The 22,033-nt window shown below is 34.8% G+C and overlaps 1 protein-coding gene across 1 annotated transcript in view; it reads right to left on the reverse strand.

Moving 5' to 3' along the window:
- Positions 1-4,889, reverse strand: part of LOC115442778 — a 44,400-nt gene extending 39,511 nt beyond the window's left edge. Inside the window, exon 1 of the mRNA XM_030167930.2 lies at positions 4,563-4,889. Coding sequence (XP_030023790.2) covers positions 4,563-4,802 — 240 coding nt within the window. The 5' untranslated portion in view covers positions 4,803-4,889. The remainder of the gene's footprint in view (positions 1-4,562) is intronic.
- Between the last annotated feature and the right edge of the window lie 17,144 nt (positions 4,890-22,033).

Here is a 22,033-nt window from a genome sequence, read left to right on the forward strand (position 1 = left end):
AGTACATGTATTAAAAACGGTAAACATTCTATGATTAATGTACTGTTACCAAAAAATCCTTTGAAGTTTAAACAATCAGAATAATTGTCATGCACGCATTACTAGATGCGTGTGACTATTATTTTTTAGTCTTAGAAGCTTTTGTATGCAAATTAATTTAAATAATACATTAATATTGATTGATAACATTATTTGTATTAAATGTCATGCCGAACATATGTCAGATTGGCTGATAAGAAAGTAAGCTTTTAATCTCAAATTCAAGAGTAGTTTATATCTATACTATTATATGAAGCTAGGGAGTTTGTACGTTTGATTGAACGCGCTAATCTCAGGAAATACTAAACTATATTTCTTTTTTTTACTAATAGGAAGCTACAATACCCTTAAATGGAATATTGTGTGCTATAATAAGCTTCTCCATCCCACGAAAATATAAAGCGGGATTTTTTCCCATAAAATTTTTCACGCGCACGGAGCCGCGAGCAAAAGCTAGTGTACTACACGACGACGGTCGTGGGAATGATATAAATGTAGCGAGCTAGTTGCCTTAAAAACAGAGGAAACGGCGTTTAAGGGCTTTAGGTTTTCCTGTCCGAGCGAATTGGTGTACTAAAAACTTGAATTATTTTAATATGTATTGCTTGTTTTACGATCTATTTTAAAACGTTTTATGTATTAAGGATATGGAATTCATAAATTTTGATTTGTTATTTATCACCTTTATATGTCAATATTATTTCTTTTGGTCTTGTGTTACACACACACAGGGAGAGAGAGAGACACACACACATCATCATCACGCATTAATCCCCAAAGATATATGCAGAGGCGCAACCAGAGCACTCGCTTTGCGCCAAGTGTGTTCCGTCCCATGATATGATAGGGACGAGCCTATCGCCATATCGGGGAAAAATACTGATACTGAACGATAAACTTAAATATTACTTTTTGTGTTATTTAAGCTTAATTTATTTTCTGCTCTATCATCATCATCTATCTATATAGCCTACTCTAATTTTGAGAAAATATACAGCTAGAGATTCACCCCGGAAAATTCTTTTATGCGGACAAAGACGCGAGCAAAGGCAAGTAATATTATAAAGTTGAAATTAACCTATGTTCGAATGAAATTAATTCACGCTCAAATTGCATAACGCGATTTGAATCTTTATGTTTATATCTAAAAATTATGTTTATATCTTACGTGAAGTTAATGCTCTGTTTACATTATAGAGCAAGATATTAGGAACAGTATCATATCTTAATTAGATTATTCATGAGTCAGCAGACATTACTTCTATTGAAATCAGTTAACATATAGCATTTTGGAGTACACGAGATTGAGAAACTATTATCACCTTATGTTACACTAGCAGATGCGCGCGGCCCCGGCCGCTTGAGCAATAAGTAGTAAAATTGTTTAACAAATTTTAACTCCAGTTATTCTATAATCAGTTGGTATTGTTTTAATTACTAAAATCGGTTAGTAGTTTAACCTTTAAACAAATTTTACTTCTTCATATAAGAATAATGGAGATGAAGTTAATACGTAATGATACTGATGCTTATTTGATGCAAAACTTTTGCTAATTATAAGCAGCAGTTCATAATCAATAATTACTGCAAAGTGAAACCATACGATCATAAAGAAATCACGCGTAAGAATTACCGAGGGTCGAAACAATCATTAATAAAGTTCTTAATTTTGAGTTCCGCGTATGTCTATGACGTAGGCAATGGAATATCGTATAATGCAATTACTTCATTATTCAACAAGATCGAGTCACAGCATAAACCACTTATGAGAAAGGTGACATTCTCACCTGCCTCCAGGAAATATGCGTAATGAATCATTACTCAACAATTTATCATAGTTCTTGAATTAGTAATCAAACTTTTGAGAACTCAAAATATCGTTTTCTTTTTCGGAACAAACGTATAATTTCTTTGAAAACGCATTATCGAAACTACCACTGGGGGGTGGAACGGTTATGTTGATTTCACGAGTCTTACAGGAATATGTCGACATTCGGGAGTATAGCAATCCTAACCCTATGTACACCCGACACCCAACCTACAAGTACTACTACTATATACTACTACTACTACTAGTACTACTAGAGTACTAACCAAAACCCGCGGTGGCCTTCTTCGGTGCATACAGTGTTCTGTAAGATACTGCTTCGACGATAGTTCTTTATTCTATCTCCCGTGTCAAATTTTAGAACCGAAAGTAGGTCACAGTTACTGACCAATTTCCCTAACTAGAGAACCGATAAATATATCGGGGTAGCTCGTAATACATGAGCGATTCTGGCGTACAATCTAACGTGTTTTGCTTAAAGCAAGTGGAAAGATGACATATATAGATCATTTCATTCACGAAGACACGCCCCAATCCTTCCTCTAATAGCTTACAGTGCATGAGCAACATGAGCGCACACGCACACTACGACGTATAGCGTCGAGGTTATGGCTGGAATCGGTCCATTTACTCCGTAAAATCCTGCAACACCCTCGCTCAAAAAGTGATGGGACGCATCTTCGTGGATGAAATGATCAATAAGCAATTACTCAATTCCCTTAAATTATATCAATGTAATTCTCTATCTTATTCTTTAATAAAACCACTAAAACTATTTATCCAAATAAAATTAGCAAAATTCCATTCGAAAACCTACGTTTTCCGTTCTTACTCATTTGATATTCAGAAACAGTTTTTTAAAATTCTCACACTAATAACACATATGTAACACCGCGTAGTCAGCGATTAGCGTTACAAAGAAACACAATGAGTGCAATTAGCATTGGTTTGGCAAACTTTCCTTGTATTCTACGCGAGGTCTTTGTTTTAAGTAGTAGATGATTTTTCTCGCACTTACATCTAAGTTGTTAATATTTTAAAAGTTATTTCTTAAGAATTGAAGGCCATCATATATGTATCAAGTTTTATGTTATTGTGACTTTCAGTGTAAGTATCCTACGAAGATATACACTGTGAATAATTACTTGAAATCCTTATTGGTAATGACGATTATTCCTCTCGGAGTATTTTGTGGTGAAAAACTATGTATATTTTTATATAAAAAATAAACAAAAGCTCTAAAGATTGTATTTTTTAGCTTTTATAAGTATACCTCATTGTCTTCCTCGTATAAATGTGTTTATTTTAACTTATCTTAAATTCATATAAGTAAGCGACGCACGTAAAAACCTATTGTTCGTAATTAGTTACTTCTTTTTGTTGTGACCATATCCGTGATTTTTGTGAAGACGGTTATGACGTAAGGCACAATTTAAGTAATTATATATTTTTTTAAATATTTATTTGAATAATATTAATAAGCTAGAGTTCTATATTTTACCATCTTTTTTACTATAATATTTATCCTATTAGATTATTTAATATGACGTTATTTCGCATATTAAGAAATGACGTGCATTACTTTCCTTTCCTAAATTAAAGAAGATTCTACGTTCAAAATATTTTTCCATCATCTTTAACGCCTAGTATTTTTGGACATACCTTTTTCCTAGCACATATTATTCTACTTTCTACCAGAACACTCCAATAGGGTAAGTGCTCAGCATAATTAAAATGAGATCCATATTCCCAATATTTGACCCACTTATTATAGTTATACAATATTGAATGCTATGAAATTAAATCACACGCATTAAGTAGTAACTTTTGTAAGCTAATCGGATCGGAAGCTACGACGCGCGCATCGTCGCTCTTCTACGGAATTCGTAGCTAACGATTTACACGAAATTAATGATTTCTTATTTTCACGTTTATATTAGATATTGAAATAAAACTATTGCGTCCGCTCCGTGACCACGAAAGCTGCAGTTTTCGTAACATCAGAAGAAAATTATAATTTAAAAACCGCGATAAAGTTCGTAAAAATAGTTTTATTTTAAGGTCGAAATTAAGTTTACAAGTCTAGAGAATTGATTAGTTGTTATTCGGAATATTCTCTTCCTTAAGGACATTCGGATAATTTATGAAGTAATACAGTTATACAAAATATTTACCACATTTTCATTCCTTATTTACTTTTCTATCAAAAATACTTTAATAATTCAAATGAAATATTGAACACTCTGTACTTAACTGCTTATAAAATGATAATTGCTAGACCTAGTATTGTTAAACGGTTTTATAAATCGCTTTGTGCAATTTAATACTGGAATTTATAAAGCAACTGTATTTAATTAGAAGCTTGTAAGTTAATCGAGGCCGGAAAATGTATTAAAGCTGTAGGTTTTTATTTTTATGGTTTTGAAAATATGATTTTGAAAATGACATCATACAGTACGAGTACTGACTAATTGGGTTAAAGAGCTTTTAGAAAAAAAATGTTCTTCAAACATTTGAAATACGTTATTCAATTTGTGAAATACGTACCTACTCATATTACAAAGGTATTATGGGCAGTACATAATTTAGATGCATGATCTGAATTATAAAACTTAAAATTTCGTCTTAACTTGTACAAAATTATTTTATCAATAACTCTTCATTCCAACATTATTAACAGTCAAAATATCCTTACCTTATCAACCTCAGAAACCCTCAAAATAATCTTCAACCTGGGATTACTCTTCCTAAACTCCTTCAGTATCCCATCTAACTTGTCTCCTCTAGCGTTCCCCGCGTACACCAGATGCGTGCACTCGGAAAATCCATCCGCGCGCGAGTTTTCCGCATAGCATACAAGCCGGGCGGCGCCTGCGCCGGCGTTCTCAGCGACCGGGAGCGCGGCGACCGCGAACAATAACAACCAGGCCCACATAGTGCTCAAGCGCGCTGTGGACGCGCGTATTCCGTGTCGTTCGAGGTACGAGTGGCGAGGCGCGAGGCTCGCCGCAGATAACCACCCGCGCTGTGGGGCGGACAAGGCCGCTCGCTCACCGCCTCCGGTCGTGTGCAGAAAGTTGACGTGTGGTATTCTAGATTTGTGATAGGGAAGGTCAAGGGTCACATAGATGACATTTCTTAATTTAAGGTTTGGTTGACTACCCTTACGGTGTAGGGGTGGGACATTTTCCGATTAAAGCTGTTTTGGCGTAGAATTTTTTAACTGCCCATTTTTTTTAAATCTTCTTTTATTCTGAATACCTATGAAACCCAACACTGCAAGCTTGTGATGTAACAAAACGAAGGTATTAAGTTTTTTCGGTTCGAAAAAGCGATAGCTTAGATTGTAACATTGCCCCAAATAACAGGCTTTCTCATTATCCGAAGCGGTCATAATAAGCTAACACTAGATAAACTAATTTCATCACTGCTTACCCCTTACGGCATACGTGGTTACAACATCCAAACCGCCACAAATACATAAACATTACTCGCACCCTTTCTCATGAATTTAAAGCAGAAGTATGAGATCTTATATTTAAATCAAGTGGCATTAATTAGTTCGGATTAGTGTCACTTTCACTATCTTTTGTCGCAGTTCATAGACAATAATACCTTTCTCTGTAGATACTTGTTGCATAATACGTGTTAGATACGCACACAGGTGTGGATATTTGTTTCAACGTTGATATATTGTTAGAAACAATTCCATTTTCAAACCATTACCTAACCCATCGATAACCTAACCTGATTTCGTTTGAAGCTAATTTGCTACCACTCTTTGACTATTGATTTCAATAAACGAATCCAATCACTTTTTTTATCGATTGTGAAAATGGATCAATCAGAATACAGTATATTTGATATACTAGCCAATAACTAAGTTTGATTGGTTTATCTTTGGATCGATCGATCGGAATTGTTTACTGAAAAAAATTATCATAATACATATACATAATTTTTTTGACTATACAAATGACAACAGGTTCGGAACGTATTTAAGTCCGCGTATACCTTTCCTTATCTTTTTGAGTTATTTTAAGATAATATTAAATACATTATTGAAGCTGACGCACAATTATCGGAACAATTTTAACAAGCGTTAATGCAATTAAAACATGCAGTAAACACGATAGTAAGGAACTTTCTCTTATAATTTTTTTTTTATTAAAAAACACTTTACATTAAAAATACGTTCTAGAGCATATATAAAAAACGCGTCATTTAGCATAGGCGTTTATTTCTGCAATTGTGGTTCCAACAGGCCGGCATAATTATGTCGACTGTCAAAGGGTAACCCCTATTACTTCACTTACATGCCTCCACTTCACTTACTATGCTCGTACAAAAAAAATATTCGAATCTCCGCTATCCGATCGAACCTGGTGGTAGGTCTCATATATGAGAGTCCGCCTGGGTAGGTACCAACGCAATGTCTATTTCTGCCGCCAAGCAGCAGTGTGTAAGTCAATGTTGTGTTCCAGTTTGGAGCAAATTGTAGCCAGTGTAACTACTGGACATAATGAGACTTAACATCTCACGTCTCAGAATGACGAGCGTACCTAGTGAAATACCAAACAATACTTTGTAATTCAAGGTGTTGGATGGTGTTTCTACTGCTTATGGACGGTTGTGTCGCAAAAAACAACAAAATATGATAACCTAACCCGACCATCTAAAAATTACTAGACACAGTAAATAATTATTTGAATTCAACGCTAAAATCTACAACTTTCACAGTATCACTAATAAGTAAACATCGTTTTGACAATCCAAAAAGGAACACAAAAACGATGCAACAAAACGTTTTTGACACTAATTGCACGAGTTTTAATATGTAGCGCAGGTTTTCAGGCTATTCTTAACATTTTTGACATAACAATGGAGTTTACGACATGCAAATTAGGCTGCAAGCTATTGTCTTACTATACGCAACTGTTAGGCAAGAATCATTGGTTCCGGTCGTCTGATCCATCTTTACGATATTAGGTCTATACGAGTTAGGTACTGCTTGTTTTTTTATACAAGCACAGCAAACTGATCTCACTTCACTTGGTAAGTAAAGTAGGATCCAAATAACACCGACTGACGAGATATTACCCTCGTCAGTTGCCACAATTATGTCGGCTTGTTGCTCCTTGTTTGTATTTCTACCACAAGGCATCAGTCGCGAAAGGCAATTTTTTTCTAAAGGAGACCCGACACAATATATAGGTACTAATATGCATAAATGCAGTCTGCAAGTCGTTCTAATGATATTTAGATTCCACATAAAGAGAAGCTAACAGGAATCGCATTATATGGACCCTTCGCCACTGATAGTGTTCAATGATGTATTAATTTAAATTATAAATACATATTGTCATAAATATGCCAATAGATGGTGTTGTATAAAAACTATAAATAATTGAATGGCGATGTCAAGATTCGCTTACCAATATACTTAAGTTTTCAAATTCAAGAAATAAATATCTTTCTTGCCGATATGTAAGTTTTATTTCGATACATTGCTGGATATGTTGGGGGCGTTGAACAGATAGGCATTGTGGTTAATGTGTAGTGAATATAAAAGCACAGTTTAATATTTTGTACGTTTTGCGTGCTTTTGCTACAAGCCGCAGCTGCAATGGATTACTATATCATTTCTATCGAGTAAATGAACTCGACTTGCTATTTAATTTTTCCTATAAAAACTGTTACGGGTAGGTAAACCTTTGGAGATTTTTAAAGAATTCCCGATTTTTAAGAACTTCTCTGGGATGGTGCAGTTTTTAAGTCCAAAGCTTATTTTTTACCATTGCACCTGATGATAAGTGGAGTGTGGTCCAATAAAATGTCGAGTGACGAAAGATGATTTCCCCTCGATAGTCGACACAATTATGCCGGCCTATTGAAACCGGATATACACAGGCTGATCCCGGAACGCAAAACACTTACATACGTGAGCCATAGCTGGTTTTACCACCTTGCGTATGGTGGAAGCTATCCGGACGGATATAAAATATATCCTACCACCAGCACAAGTTGATTCAAAACTGCAGAAAAAGTTTATATTCATAAGCTGTATACATCTAAATTGCAGGATACTATGACCGGCTTAAACATTACCCTGTTGGAAGCCATCGCACAATACGAACAAATACAGTTCCTCCCATACAGAATTATGCAAGGCTAGGTGCGCGTCACATGCCACGTGCGTTTATGTAACAAGTTGTGGCAATTGTTCCAAGACAAGTAGGTGATCTTAATTGCGACCGCACCTGAAGTTACGTTTGCGAAAGTTATTCTGAAAGACAGAAAGGTGAAATCTGTTTGACAGGATGGTTTACATGGGAATATAGTTGCGGTGAATCAATAACCTTTACTGATTGGGCAATTTACTGAATTGTTTAAAATACGGTTAAGTTCCTATACCTCACATAAATAAAAAAAAATAAGGCTTAATACTGGCCTGAAATATAAATTGGATTACTATATTCTTTTTACTTTTTACCCCGACGAACACATTGCATTGCACCTGATATTACATGGAGTCCAGAACAAATATAACATGATGAGAGAGAATTATAAACTAGGTATTGCTCGCGGCTTCGATCGTGTGAAAAGCCTTTCTCATAAGTGAATATAGCGATCCATTAGACCACCCGCATGACGTCAGCGCCATCTATTTGAAAATCAGATTAAAAAAATGCAACTACATCCCACGTGAGCCAATGACCACAATCAAAAGCAGCCCATGTGTCAATCCATGGTATGGTCATCCGTGTGAAAGAATTCATCCACATCCGTTTCGCTATTTCTTCGCTTACTGCTAACAAACATCTAACAATATTTAACTTACGCATAAATATTAGTCAAATGAAGTATTTCGGCCTTTTCGAAACCGTGTATATTTACTTGTGTCTACCTTTCTGATATGGTATGGCATAGTTACTATAGTAATATTACAAGGTTCAGAATTCAGACTTAGTCGAACGCTTTTGAGAGGAAAGCATAGTTCGACTTCCTTAATATGCAAGCACGAAGCTGTTTTATGCGGACAAGAAATCCTTAAATAAATATAGGTACATCGACGCCATCACGACAATCAAACAATCTAGTAAAATTATAATAAACGACACGTCATGTGCACGTCGCCGTAAGTGAACGCAAACTGCAATAAATCAAATGCAAATAGATAATACATCAAAATTGATCTACTGTTATTATACGGGCTCGATATTGTATACCATTTGCAAGAAAAGAGATTGAATACTAAAAATGTAGGCTTAATAAATTAACTGTACCTTGTAAATAAGTATAATTTGGTTAATAAAATGAGAAAATAAATACATAATTTATATTACATACAGATATTATTAAGAAAGAAGAAAAAAAAGAGAAATTTATTTTGCAACAAATACAAGGTATATACATATAAACAAACAAGCAGAACAGATAAAAACACTCAAAACTGTGTTTGTAACAAAAACGGCTCCAACTCAGCAATATGCTGGCAGCGAGGCCAGCGCTGAAATGAAATTAAATAATTTATTTGAACCTGCAAAATGTTATACATTATTTAGATTCCATCAATATTAACTCTACCACCAGTTCGGAAAGTAGTTCTCACCAGAAAAGAACGGGCAAAAAACGCTGACGTGCTCTTTTCAAAATCAGTTTAAGGTCTGTGACACAAGAAAGTATATAGTATAAACTACAGGCCATGATACAGAAAAAAAGAAAATACAATTAGTTTTTTTATTGTTGTTTAGAGCAGTTCATTTATATCCTCGCAAAATAGGGAATAAATTAACTATAAATTTCCATACAAGTGCACAACCCTCTCGCTGGTCATCCATTAGGCCGTTTATTTGTTGATGTATTATGCATATATTACAACTAAATATAAAACAATATTAATAAACGTTTTAACCTTAAAAGAATTGCAATCGAACCGAACTAAACCATTATTGATGCTTTCGGTCTCAATAAAATATGAACGCTAAACCTATTGTTATAAGATCTAAAATGTTTTTCATGAAACACTGATCTCCTATCCTCTCCCTTCACTGCAAGTCAAGTGTAAATAACCAGTCGTTCCACTTGCGCCATACGTCATAACCAAAATAAACACGCAAACATCCAAAAACAACATCTGATTGGTATCTGGATTAAAAAGTTGAATATAACCTACATACAATGACACAATTATTTTTGCGTTATGTAATATAACTGCTATAATAAATGGAACGATGTTTTTTAAATGTAATATTTTATTTGATTCACTCGATTCTGTTCATTTCTACTCTACCAGACGTTCAGAAGTATTCCCCACTAGAGAACGGGTAAGAAACAAAAATTTGTCTCTTTCATTAAAATGAAACTATTTTACGGATTTTATCGCGATTTTTTTATACTATTGTTTCTCCCGACGTTTCGAAGACTTTGCAACCTTCGTGGTCACGGAGCGGATTGACTGACTTCAAGATACTGTGACCTCATTCTGCGTAGCTCGGACTACCAATAAGTAAAAATTTTAAAAGTTCTATAATTGTTAAATGTAAGTAGATATTGTAACTTTGACTTTGCGGATGACCAACACCTCAGTTCGCTCCGTGACTACGAAGGCTGTAAAGTCTTCGAATCGTCGGGAGAAAATTATAATATAAAAAACCGCCATAAAATTCACAAAATAGCTTTATTTTTATGTCTAACATTCGTAAACATAAATCATTTATCTCTTTCTCTAAGAAAGAACTTGACTTAGTTCTTAACTTCTTATCTAAAGTCAATACACATTACGGGATCTAATCCAGATTAAATAGTGTTAGAAAACCCCATAAATAATGTTGCCCTGCCCGGGATTCAAACATACGATCTCAGCCCGAATATGCTGCAACTTGGTAAAGAACAAGTACCAATACGTAAATAAAATTATAATTAATATTTAGAGCAGTTTCCTGCACATTGACGTCATCGCAATATAAATCAGAATTGCTTTAATACTATTACAGATATAGCTGTTTTATTAATTTATGCACTTTATAAGGCTTATAAATGTAGACAGGACTTAACGCTGTAGGCATTATCTCCCAGAGAACCAAATATTTTACTAAGTATTCCGCAGGTCCTAATATATATTTTATATTCCTCACCGAACACAAGGTGTTATAACCCGCCTTAGTGGCCCACGTAAGTGTGTCGCGTTCTGGATCAGCCTGTATATATCCGGTTCCAACAGACCGGCATAATTGTATCGACTGCCGAGGGGTAATCATCTCTTGTCAGTTGCCATTCCTTTGGACCTCATTCCACTTACCATCAGGTGCAGTGTGGTCACTTTGGCATATAAAAAAGGCACAGTCAACAAATAAAGCTCTTTCCACGTTTCCAAATTCCCTTCCATGTTAAAACATGTTTTTCCTGACGTTACTACATTATCAGGTGACAATTTAACAACTCTGCGAGTGTAATAAAACAGAGAGCGCAAGTGAATCCGCGGCGAGACAATCGATTTGTCATCACCAAACTTACGAGCTCCACGTAATTTACTACCTTAAAATAATTGTCGGCAACACTGTTGTATAACTCATAATAAGATCCTTACTAGGCAATTTGGTGTTGGTACGAACCACCGGTCAGTATTTACAAAAATGGATATCTTGTTCTGTTCCCAAAAATCTTTTGTGTCGCTTTCGTTGATTTTATTCTACGAATTCATTCTCATGATTTCTGCCGCAATAGATTTTGTGCAGCAATAAATGACTCAACGCAACACTATGGTCCCTGGACGTATTCTTTGTAAAAATAAAGAAAAGATACATCACGGCTTCATCACTGCAGGGGAAGCAAAGGTGAAATCAGGGTACTACCGTTTCGTAATGTGTGTTCCATCCCATCATGTGACAGGGGGCGAGTCTATCACTGTATCAGGCACGAGGTCCAGACTCCAGAGTTATATTAAGTATAACAAATCCTCGACTTTAGAACTCTATAACTACACTACCGAAGCAATATGTATTTGTATGTTGTTGATTTAAGAAGGTATTTATTCTTTATCTGAGTGTTATGTGTTTTATAATCTTTAAACAACGAAACACTTATTGACGTATAGGGTTATAAATGGAATCGTGTGTATTTATATTATAGAATACATGAAGCTGAAATTAACTTTTGTCGATAATCCTTTTGTCTACTTCTGGACTGAAATTCCATAAATTTTTCGATTAGGCATTTTTATAGGGCCGGCAAAGTGACCATGATCCTCATAGTAAGAGGAATAGCATCATGCCGTCAACTGACGAGAGATGATTATCACTCGTACGTCAACACAATCATGCCCTTCTGTTTGAAGCCGAATATATACAGGCTGATCCCAGGACGCGACACACGTGGTTCAACATGGCGGGCTTATACCTTGAGTATGATGGTCGCTATCCGGACGAATGCAAATATTTTACCAGCAGTAATACCGTGTCACCAGCGTAGGTCATCTACAGATATGAATCCTCAAACATCTATACATATTATAAAACTAAGTCCCCGAAAGTTGTCTGTATGTATGTGATCAATTTTCTCAAAATCGACTGAATGGATTTTTGTGCGGTTTTTACTAAAAGATAGTGCAATTCTTGAGGAAGATTTTGGTTAATAGTACATTACGGTTTTATGTAAATTGACTGAAATATAACGATTACTGTTGATGAGGTCGCGTGGCCGTCAAAAATCTTGTAGGTCGGGATTTACGCGGGAAAATCTTTGTAAAACACTGATTTCCACAGAGGCAAAGCCGCGGGCACAGCTATATTTATAAATGTAATAAACGTTACATTTCTATAAGACCTTAGCGGTGAGACCTTTATGTGTTATGTCATTAATTATGAGTACAATTCGCGTTTGTCATGCGGAGCGTGTGGCGACCTTAGCTTTATACTGTACTTAGTTTTCTTACGTACGTGTGTGTTCTCCGCATCACAAAATGGAAAATAAGTTTATTTATATGAATTAGTAGTCGTACAGTGGTCGAAATTCGGCCGTCTAATTAAATACATTTGTAATAAATAGAGACGAATTTTATTTTAGTGAACTCCGTTATATAAACTATGTAATTATGCTAAATCTCATACTAAGCAGTGTGGGCAATATGCTTAAAAAGGGGTACAAAGATTTTGTTCAATTATTTATATATAGATACAACGTAATTAATTGGACTTATTTGTAATTAATTTCATTGGACTTCGCTTCAAATATTAGGAGCATTGATGTCACTTTTGCATTACGAATATTGAATTTTATCAAAATTTTATTCTGAACTAGATTTGGCTCACGGCTTCGCCCGCGTGGATCAGTTTTCCGGTATAAAAGTCCCACTATATATTTTCCCGGGATAGTAGCCTATAACCTTCCCAGGGTCTTATACTATCTCCATACCAAATTTTGCTTTCTTATACCACGTCTTATGTCACGTCCCGTTCCCGTGGGAACGGGATAAAAGTATCCTATGTCCGTCTTCTGGTTCTAAGCTACCTCTCCACCAATTTTCAGCCAAATCAGTTCATTCTTTCTTGAGTTATAAATAGTGTAACTAACACCACTTTCTTTTATATATATATATATATACATATAGATATGACAAACAATGATATATTACTATGTCAAAATAGACTTTTCAATTAATTAAATACAGTTGGAAAGATATTGCACAAATGCTACAAGATTACTTGTCTTTGGTAGCTATTTCATTTATAGTTACCGTTATAACTATCTTACTAAGTTTAAATATAAAGAATAAAATAATATATAAAGAAAAAAAATAATCAATATATAAAGAATAAAATAAAATGATATTTATGGGTAGAAATATAAAAAAAAATATGGGTTCAGATATTTGTATGGATAGCGGCTACCGTACGCAAGTTGTAAGACCCGTCTTAGCGATTCACGTAAATGCGTCGCCCACCAGGCCCACCCTGTGTATATAGTCTGTTCAGAACAAGAACCGTCGTGGGATTTGAGGTCGCTGCTGTGCTTAATTACCACTTTTGTTTAGTTTCGGTATGTTTCTATACAAAAATCCTTAAAAACAACTCGCAAGATCATTTATAACAAAGCAATACGACGTGACAAATGAGTTTAACATTTTCCAAATGGCGGAGAAGGGTTGCTATGTAAAATTCGAAAGTTAGTTCACTTTTCGGTCACGACGGTTCTCTTTCTGAACACACTATAGCTGGTTTCAAACAGCTATAATTGTTTTGAGTAACTAAGAGTAATCATCTCTCTCATCATGGACGCTCTATCTTGAACTTACTCCACTCACCATCGGGTGTAGTGGAACCATTGAGCCGTGCCCTAATAAAAAAAAAAACATTTGCTGATCCTAAAACATATAATATTATATTTTAATAAAGAAATATCGTTGAAGAATATAAACACAGCTTAAAAAGCACTAATAACAAAACTGAAACTTAATAACCCACCAAATATTCAAAAGCTTAAAGCCTACCCGTCACGCTAACACCCAAGTTAATTAAGATAGTCAGGTGTTAGCAACAATCGGCCCATAAATAATCGAATATGTGCCAAATGTGGCTAATCCATGACATTAGCATAATTACTTAACCGCTTAGCATAAGGACCACCCCCTGCTATTGTCTTGCTATCAGCTATTATCTATGCTTTATCTTGGCTATAACAAAGAGGTCATACACCGACCGTATTACACATTCTTATAATATGTGAATTTGGTATGGTGTTGTGTAGAATACGGTATGCGACATTTAATTTATGATGACTCAACGGCTTATTTATTTAAAAATGCTTTTTTTTAGTTTGGCTGTGGATACATAAGTAAATTTAACATATGTTTATTGAAATAAAAAAAATCATTTTTTTCTCACGTATCTAAGATAGTTAAAAGGATTTTCCGTGAGACCATAATATTGAGCGACATAAACTGTTTATCTCATTTTTAAATTTAAGTTGCGCAAAACAACGTTAATAGGAATGAGGAAAACTATCAGATTTACCTTTTCAAATGCCTTCACAGCTACAAAAATGCTCCGATCTGTAAGACCCTCGTTATATGCTTGCGCAAGATCAATAAATATAAAACATTCTATAATAACCTCCTAAGATTAAAAAAAAAAATACCTACACCCTAATATTATTTGAAATATAATTTAAAAAAAACGTTGAAAAAAAAACGTCAAAGAATTTAAATTAAAAAACGTCAACGTCAACATTCAATTAAAAAATAAAAAATAAGATCAAAAAAGGATTACGTATATGAAATGTGGCCGCATGCCACATCTCTATGTGCAATAGTGATCGATGTAGGTCAACAGCGCTTTGCCTTTTGAAGCTATGACACATGCGAGTGCCACTTCGCCGTGTAAAAATAGATGTTATCTATTGTCAGGTTACAAATCGGACTGGGACTGATCGATAAGACCTGGGAATGAGGACTACTGTCAGGCGTGATGGATTGATGGCAAATTGTTATGTTAAGTAGCTTGAAGGGATTGTTTTCGAGGTTGCTTAATTGCAGTTTAATTAGTTTCATGCATATTCAAATATTTTGTTGATTATATTCATTCGGAATTAGAAGAAAGAAATCTACAGCATGGTACATTATCTTGTCTTCACATACTACATTCAATACATCAAAACCTAGTCGAAATAGCCACGTAAATAAAGCACGAAATCACAAGAAAATTGATTACAAATCTTAGCTAGGATTTTAATTTAAATTTGTGAATAACAAAACTATTGGTCGAAAGTAAAAAGTAATATGTTGTAATATTTATTTACCAGATAATAAAGTTTCTATGAAAGCAACACGAATCTGTAAATTCATAATTCTATGAGGCAATTCGCAAGTGTCACCCAAAACGTATGTGCAGCCGTAATTAACATAATTGTAATACAGTGCATGCGGAGTATGCAAATGTCCGAATTTGCACAACTCACAAGAACTCGATTATTGAGATCATTCGAAATGTTTCGTCAATGAGACAAGAATGATCAGGTATTGGATTTAATAATTACCTTTTACATCACGTGACTTTTTACACGTACGCGGTAAAAGTTCGAGTGATGAAAGAATTGAAATTGCTTCGGTTGACGAGACGAGCTTGCCGTTCGCCTGGTGGTAAGCGATACGACCGCCCATAAACAGCAGAAACACCAGCCAATACCTTGAATTACAAAGTATTGTTTGGTATTCCACTGCGCTCGCCATCCTGAAACATGTTAAGTTTTATTATATTCAGTAGTTACACTGGCTACGATATCCTTCAAACTGGAACACAACAGTGACTACACACTGCTAAATGATGGCAGAAATAGACATTGCGGTGGTACCTACCCAGGCGGATTCTCACATACATATGAGAGACCTAACACTAGTAAAAGTTGTTTCTGAGGAAGGACTTTTAGTTTATGTATTTTTTGTCGTTCCTGGATTTATTTATGACAATCATCCAATTTCGCTACACCTTATTTACAATTTCAAAAAATATCAGTACTGTATTGAACTACTCAAAACAAAAGAGGACCCACCACACAGTTTCTTAGAATTTTCCCTTGGAATAACTTAAAAGGTAATAATCTGTGAAGTGAGGCAATTGATTATGTTTATGAGTCATTAACAATGTTTCGAGGGACAACTTGAGTGTTTTATTCAAGTTTATATACTGTCTCACTGTTCCTGTTCCTGTTGGGCGCAGGCCTCCTCTACTACTACGAGGGATTAGGCCTTAGTCCACCAGTAGGCCTAGTGCGGATTGGTAGACTTCACACACCCTCAAGTCATCGACGTATATTTTATAGACACGAACGTCCATATAAACTATTTGTTCAAAATATGAACTAAAATGGCAACCAAAATGTCACTGTTATAACCTATTTATTAATTTGAATAACAAGAAATTTTACTTATTTGACTAATATTTTTTATTCAAATCCAGGTTTACACTTAGACTCGAGTTCTCATATTATGAGTGCCACTCCGTTCACAACCACAAGCTGTCTATGTGACCATACTAAAGTCAGTTTGAATGGATTGCAGTTCAAATTTGTTGACCACAGTGAATGTTCGGAACGCTAAATATAGTACGTAGTACATATATATCGATGCCTCAAGTACTTATAAACTCGTAAATGTCATATTTTAAAGACTATAAACAATAGCCATGCCATTTACAACTCTTATCAGTCATCAGAGACCGTGTAACCAATTTCCGATATTTGCTACTCACAGATCTCGATCAATTATAATGACGTAGTAAATCTCCGTGACACCGGAGGTGGACCAGTTGAAGTATGCGCGTAGGTCGGCATGCCCAAAATTTTTCTTGCAATTGCTAAGAGCGCGCCCTCAGGCTAAATCGCTAGCTCTGGCATATATTAATCACTTTTAGGTATGAAATATTATGTATTTTTGAGAGGATTTACAAAAAAAGTTGTAGGAAGTAGGTTGGTGGGCGATTAGTGACTAGTAAAGAAAAAATATCTGCTAAAATACAAAGGCATTCTTCTGTTACGGAGTCGCTTCAAGAGAGCTCTACCGACCTTTCCTACCAAAATATATACATAATACTATATATATAGCAAAATACTTATCGAATTATTTGATAATGTACGATGGAACCAAGAAGTAACATTGTCATGATTTATAAAAACCTCTATTGTACTACACTTTACTTACCACCCTCTAACATAACTATAGTCTTATACCATTAACTGAAAATAGTCAAATGGACGAACTTCTCATTCAGCTTTTGGAAGTTCACTGTTGAACATAAGTATCCCCCAAAGATTGGACGAAAACCTTTCATCATAATCCTAGGAACATATTAGGGATTATAAACGTCAACAATATCATATATATCAGTCTTTAAGCAAAGGTTAAAACAGCAAACTATTCGCCCACGCCTAAAACCATTCACAAACCCTTGTCAAAAAGACTTGAATGCAATTGGTTGCGATTGATTCAAATTTGTACGTCATATTTAATTTACCCACATAAAATTTCCGTATATTATCGTCCATTTAATTTATTAACCGTTATCTTAAAATACATCGCAAGGACGGAAAGAAAAAGTATATCATTTAAAGAATTTAAGTTGAATAATTATTGGAGTAATAAATTATCGAAATCAGGCAATTATATAAATTAAGACTATCGTATTATGACTTTAAATGTATAATTAAATATAATGAAACTATTGATTACAGGTCATTTTATATTTCTCTTTGTCAATAATATTATAAACCGCTAGCGGAATTCATTTCTAACAAACCATCTTTCGGAAGTTCAATTATGAATACCTTATTATTAGCATACAATAGCAATATTTACTGAACAGGATTCGTTCGTTGAGTTATTTTGTCAAAAAATAGCCCATATCCTGTTTACAATATACCTTGAGGAAGTGTGGTAAAATACTTAATAAATTGTCGCTTCCTAGGTCTTGAGAAAACCGATATACGAATTATTTTATGCAATTAAAAATAATATCTGGAATTTAAGTGTTATATTTGACTCATACGACACCATTTAACGTTTTTGTCAATTGATAAGATAAACTTTTACCTAAGAATTGAGTTAACTATTATTTAATTGTACATATACCTACATTTTCCAGGATACATATTTTTCACGGGATATAAAGTAGGCTATAGCACACAGAAGTAAAATAGCTTCCTATTATTAAAAAAAAAAAACAAAATCAATTTAATAGTTTTAAGATTGGCGTCTTCAAACAAATTCTTCAGCATTATAATATTAGTATAGATAAGTGTGTAATGTGTATGTTTGATCCATATGGGCTCCAAAACAACTGGAGCAATTTTAATTAAATTTTTAGGTAATCTATAAAATAGCCCAGCTTGTGATCCTGAGAAGTTTGGTAACGACTAAACCACCAGAAGTCATCTGGCTATAGGTAATTAGTGCTACTTACAGCATACTTAAGACTATGTAAGTCGCTACTTATTAATGATAATTCTTCCTAAACGAATTTCGGACACGGCGGCTAATCTTAACGGAGATCAGCCAAGTACGCGGGACATATTATAGTGCACAAGTCTGTGCGCAATACACACCTGTGTATTGTACCTACACTCTCTGTTTCTTCACTCTCTAAATCCGGTGAGACGGCAATCCGATATGACCATAGAGATCAGGCGCAGGACCAACGGCTTTACCTGCTCTCCGATGCCTCCGCGAACTTCCCGACTCCAAGCTGTGACTGAGTAGTTTTTAAGACGGCAAAACCCAGTCACATTTATTTTGGGCCGACCCCGGGATTCGAACCCAGGACCTCAGCACGGTAGTTGTAATCGTACCATGTACAATTACAACGCTACCAAGGTAGTCAGACATAATAATAAAATGGTGATAACAGATTTGAAAGTGCTTAACACGTCTCACTTGTTCTAATTCCGTCATTTTAAACTTCAATCACATCTCAAATACAAACATAATATTTTATCAAAGCAATTGATTACCGCACAAGTCTCGGCTTACCGTTGCCTCGCCCTGTAATCTGGATTATCAAATGCTACTTGCATCACGCCTTACGTCAGCCGATGACCAGTGAAAAGGAAATAGCCGGTACTTATTGCGACAAATGTGTTTTTATATAACTTCCCATAACGTTAAAATGTGCCCAACACAGAACCTTTTTCTTTATTTATAATTATTTCATTGCCAACTGCCAACCAACGGTAAACTCTTTGCATGCTATTTATGCCGAACTTGAATTCAATGATGTAATTGGTTCTGTGATTATTATGGCTTAATTTTATATTATCATCACTCTAGCAGGATTGGAATCCATTAAGTTTGTATTACGAACCCCGCCAATGTCAAATGTGAAGAGAGAAGGTATCTGCATGTGTGAGAAAAAGATGCTGGCTTAAAAAGGACCCCTAATCTTTGTGCTTTAATAGTGGCTAATTACCGACACGGCAGGATGTTTAATACTTTTCCCCTTCCATTATTAATCCATACAGCGACCATTTACTCACCGCTGAATCCAGGATTGAATTTTGTTGCGAATTTGTCAATAGACGGTATACGCCGCGGTCTAGGGGGCGGCATATTTCAAAGTCGGAGCAGCACAAATAAGTCTAAAAATTGAATGAGGTATATTTTGTATCTGAACTGAGGACCTTTTTTAAGTAAGTACTAATTGAAAGTAATTTGGGTGAGCAACAAACGCATTTCCTCCTATCCAAGTACCATCCAAATATTAATACTATTGAACAATTACGATTACCAAGATCAATTATTTATACGTTATTTGTAATATTGAAAACGCAATCATTACAAAATACTCAAAATAATCCATAAAATTTAGTCACATTCATATTACTGACAAACGTCAATCAACATCTCCAACAAGAATGGTTATTCCATTGAGAAATATTTGTAACACCCAATAAGCCGTTTTGTGAAACATTTACCGCTCTCGATTAATATATTGTGCCATAAATCGATTTCAATATATATCAATTATAGAATCCCAAGACGTCATTGTAAATTTAAATCCGACTTTATGTTCTTAAAGCACTATAGTTAATATTTTTTTTTTGTTATATGGCCCTACGTTTGTTAGCTTGGTAAAGGCCGGCTTATACACACCGGAATTTTAGAGGAGCGTTTTAGGTGCTCGCAACCTAGTTAAAAACTATCGAGATATATATCATACTAAGTGTTGCTCCAGGCTTTGTTCTCGTGAAAAGCGGTTTTCCTCTACAAAAATCCTTAAATCCATGTAGCGTACCATAGCGCCATTTGCATGACCCCAGGGCCATCTATATGAAGCCAGCGCAATCTACTTTCCCAATTACAAGGATAAAATACTTAAATCTAGAAAATTGGCCTATCCGTGTGTCAAACTTCATACAAATCCGTTCAGCGGTTGCTGAGTTTTCTTTTAACAGTGATCGGAACATTGAAACATTTTCACAATAGTTTAGCGGTAGTTGTTTTTTCTTTTAAGAATGATACCAACATCAACATTTTCAGAAACGTTCGCATTTATAATTCTATTAATATAAGATTAAATTATAATTCTTACAAGAAGGCAGAAGTCTAGGCTCCCAAAACAAAGTAATAATAAATGGTAATCATCGGAATAGTTTACTTAAAACTTATTTCAATTAGTCATTATTAAATGACTTCCATCACGGATCTTTTCAATATTTATTAGATCCTTAAAATAACATTTACTCTACATATCATTCGAAATATAAATTGCGGATATCAATCAATTACACCAATTTAAAAACGCAGTTTGATTTAAGGACATGCGCAGCTTTACCGGTCTCTTATGCATATGTTCTGTTTTACTACCAATTTTACTTTCCCGAGTCTCAAGGTCAAATTGTCAGGGCTTTGACAGGAAGTGCACATTGTCTTTTTTTAATTTGTGCCCTTGCCTCGTCTGTTGATGGACATGGTTTGGGGTTAGAATGGATACTATCGTAATGAGTTATCGTCTCGTGATTAGATTCGGTAATCTTCAATTACTAATTACGTGGAGTCTGCATGGTTTGGAATACGGAATCGGTCATATGTCTCTATAGATTACAGATGTCATAAGCATGGGTTGTTTTGTTATAAGTTCATTGATAAAGCGCGTAAAGATAGTTTGTGGTTTATAAAAAATGCCTGTCAAATCTCCATTGTCATAGAAAATAAAGATTAAGCGAAACTGCTGTTGCGAAAAATGTATGCTGAAAATGGTGAGACAGGTTAGCCAGTTGCATTGCCTCAACTTTATATGGCTAATCTAGAATTATTTATGTTTACAGTGTGATCCTAATCTGTAATTTCAGAAGTAACGTGTTGTTTATGTTATATTCGTTTGTTTCTTCATTTTTAAGGATTAAAATTAGACCTAATATGTCCTTAATTACAGCTTATTTTTTTTTTAAATATTCTAGTTGTGTAATAAACTAAACTACGAATTGCATAGGCAGGTTCAAAATTGACTCACTCCGAAAGAAAATTGAATTACGATCCAGGGTAATATAGCCAATTTCGTTTCCGACAATGCCATTTTGTAACTAGAAATGAAACTTATAGATTCAAAATATTCGGCATATGGGCACCTAATAAGCCCTCTAAATATCGAACAAATATAAAAAATAAGACTACACGATAATACG

This window comes from Manduca sexta, chromosome 12, assembly GCF_014839805.1.
Source record: "Manduca sexta isolate Smith_Timp_Sample1 chromosome 12, JHU_Msex_v1.0, whole genome shotgun sequence".
NCBI lineage: Eukaryota > Metazoa > Arthropoda > Insecta > Lepidoptera > Sphingidae > Manduca > Manduca sexta.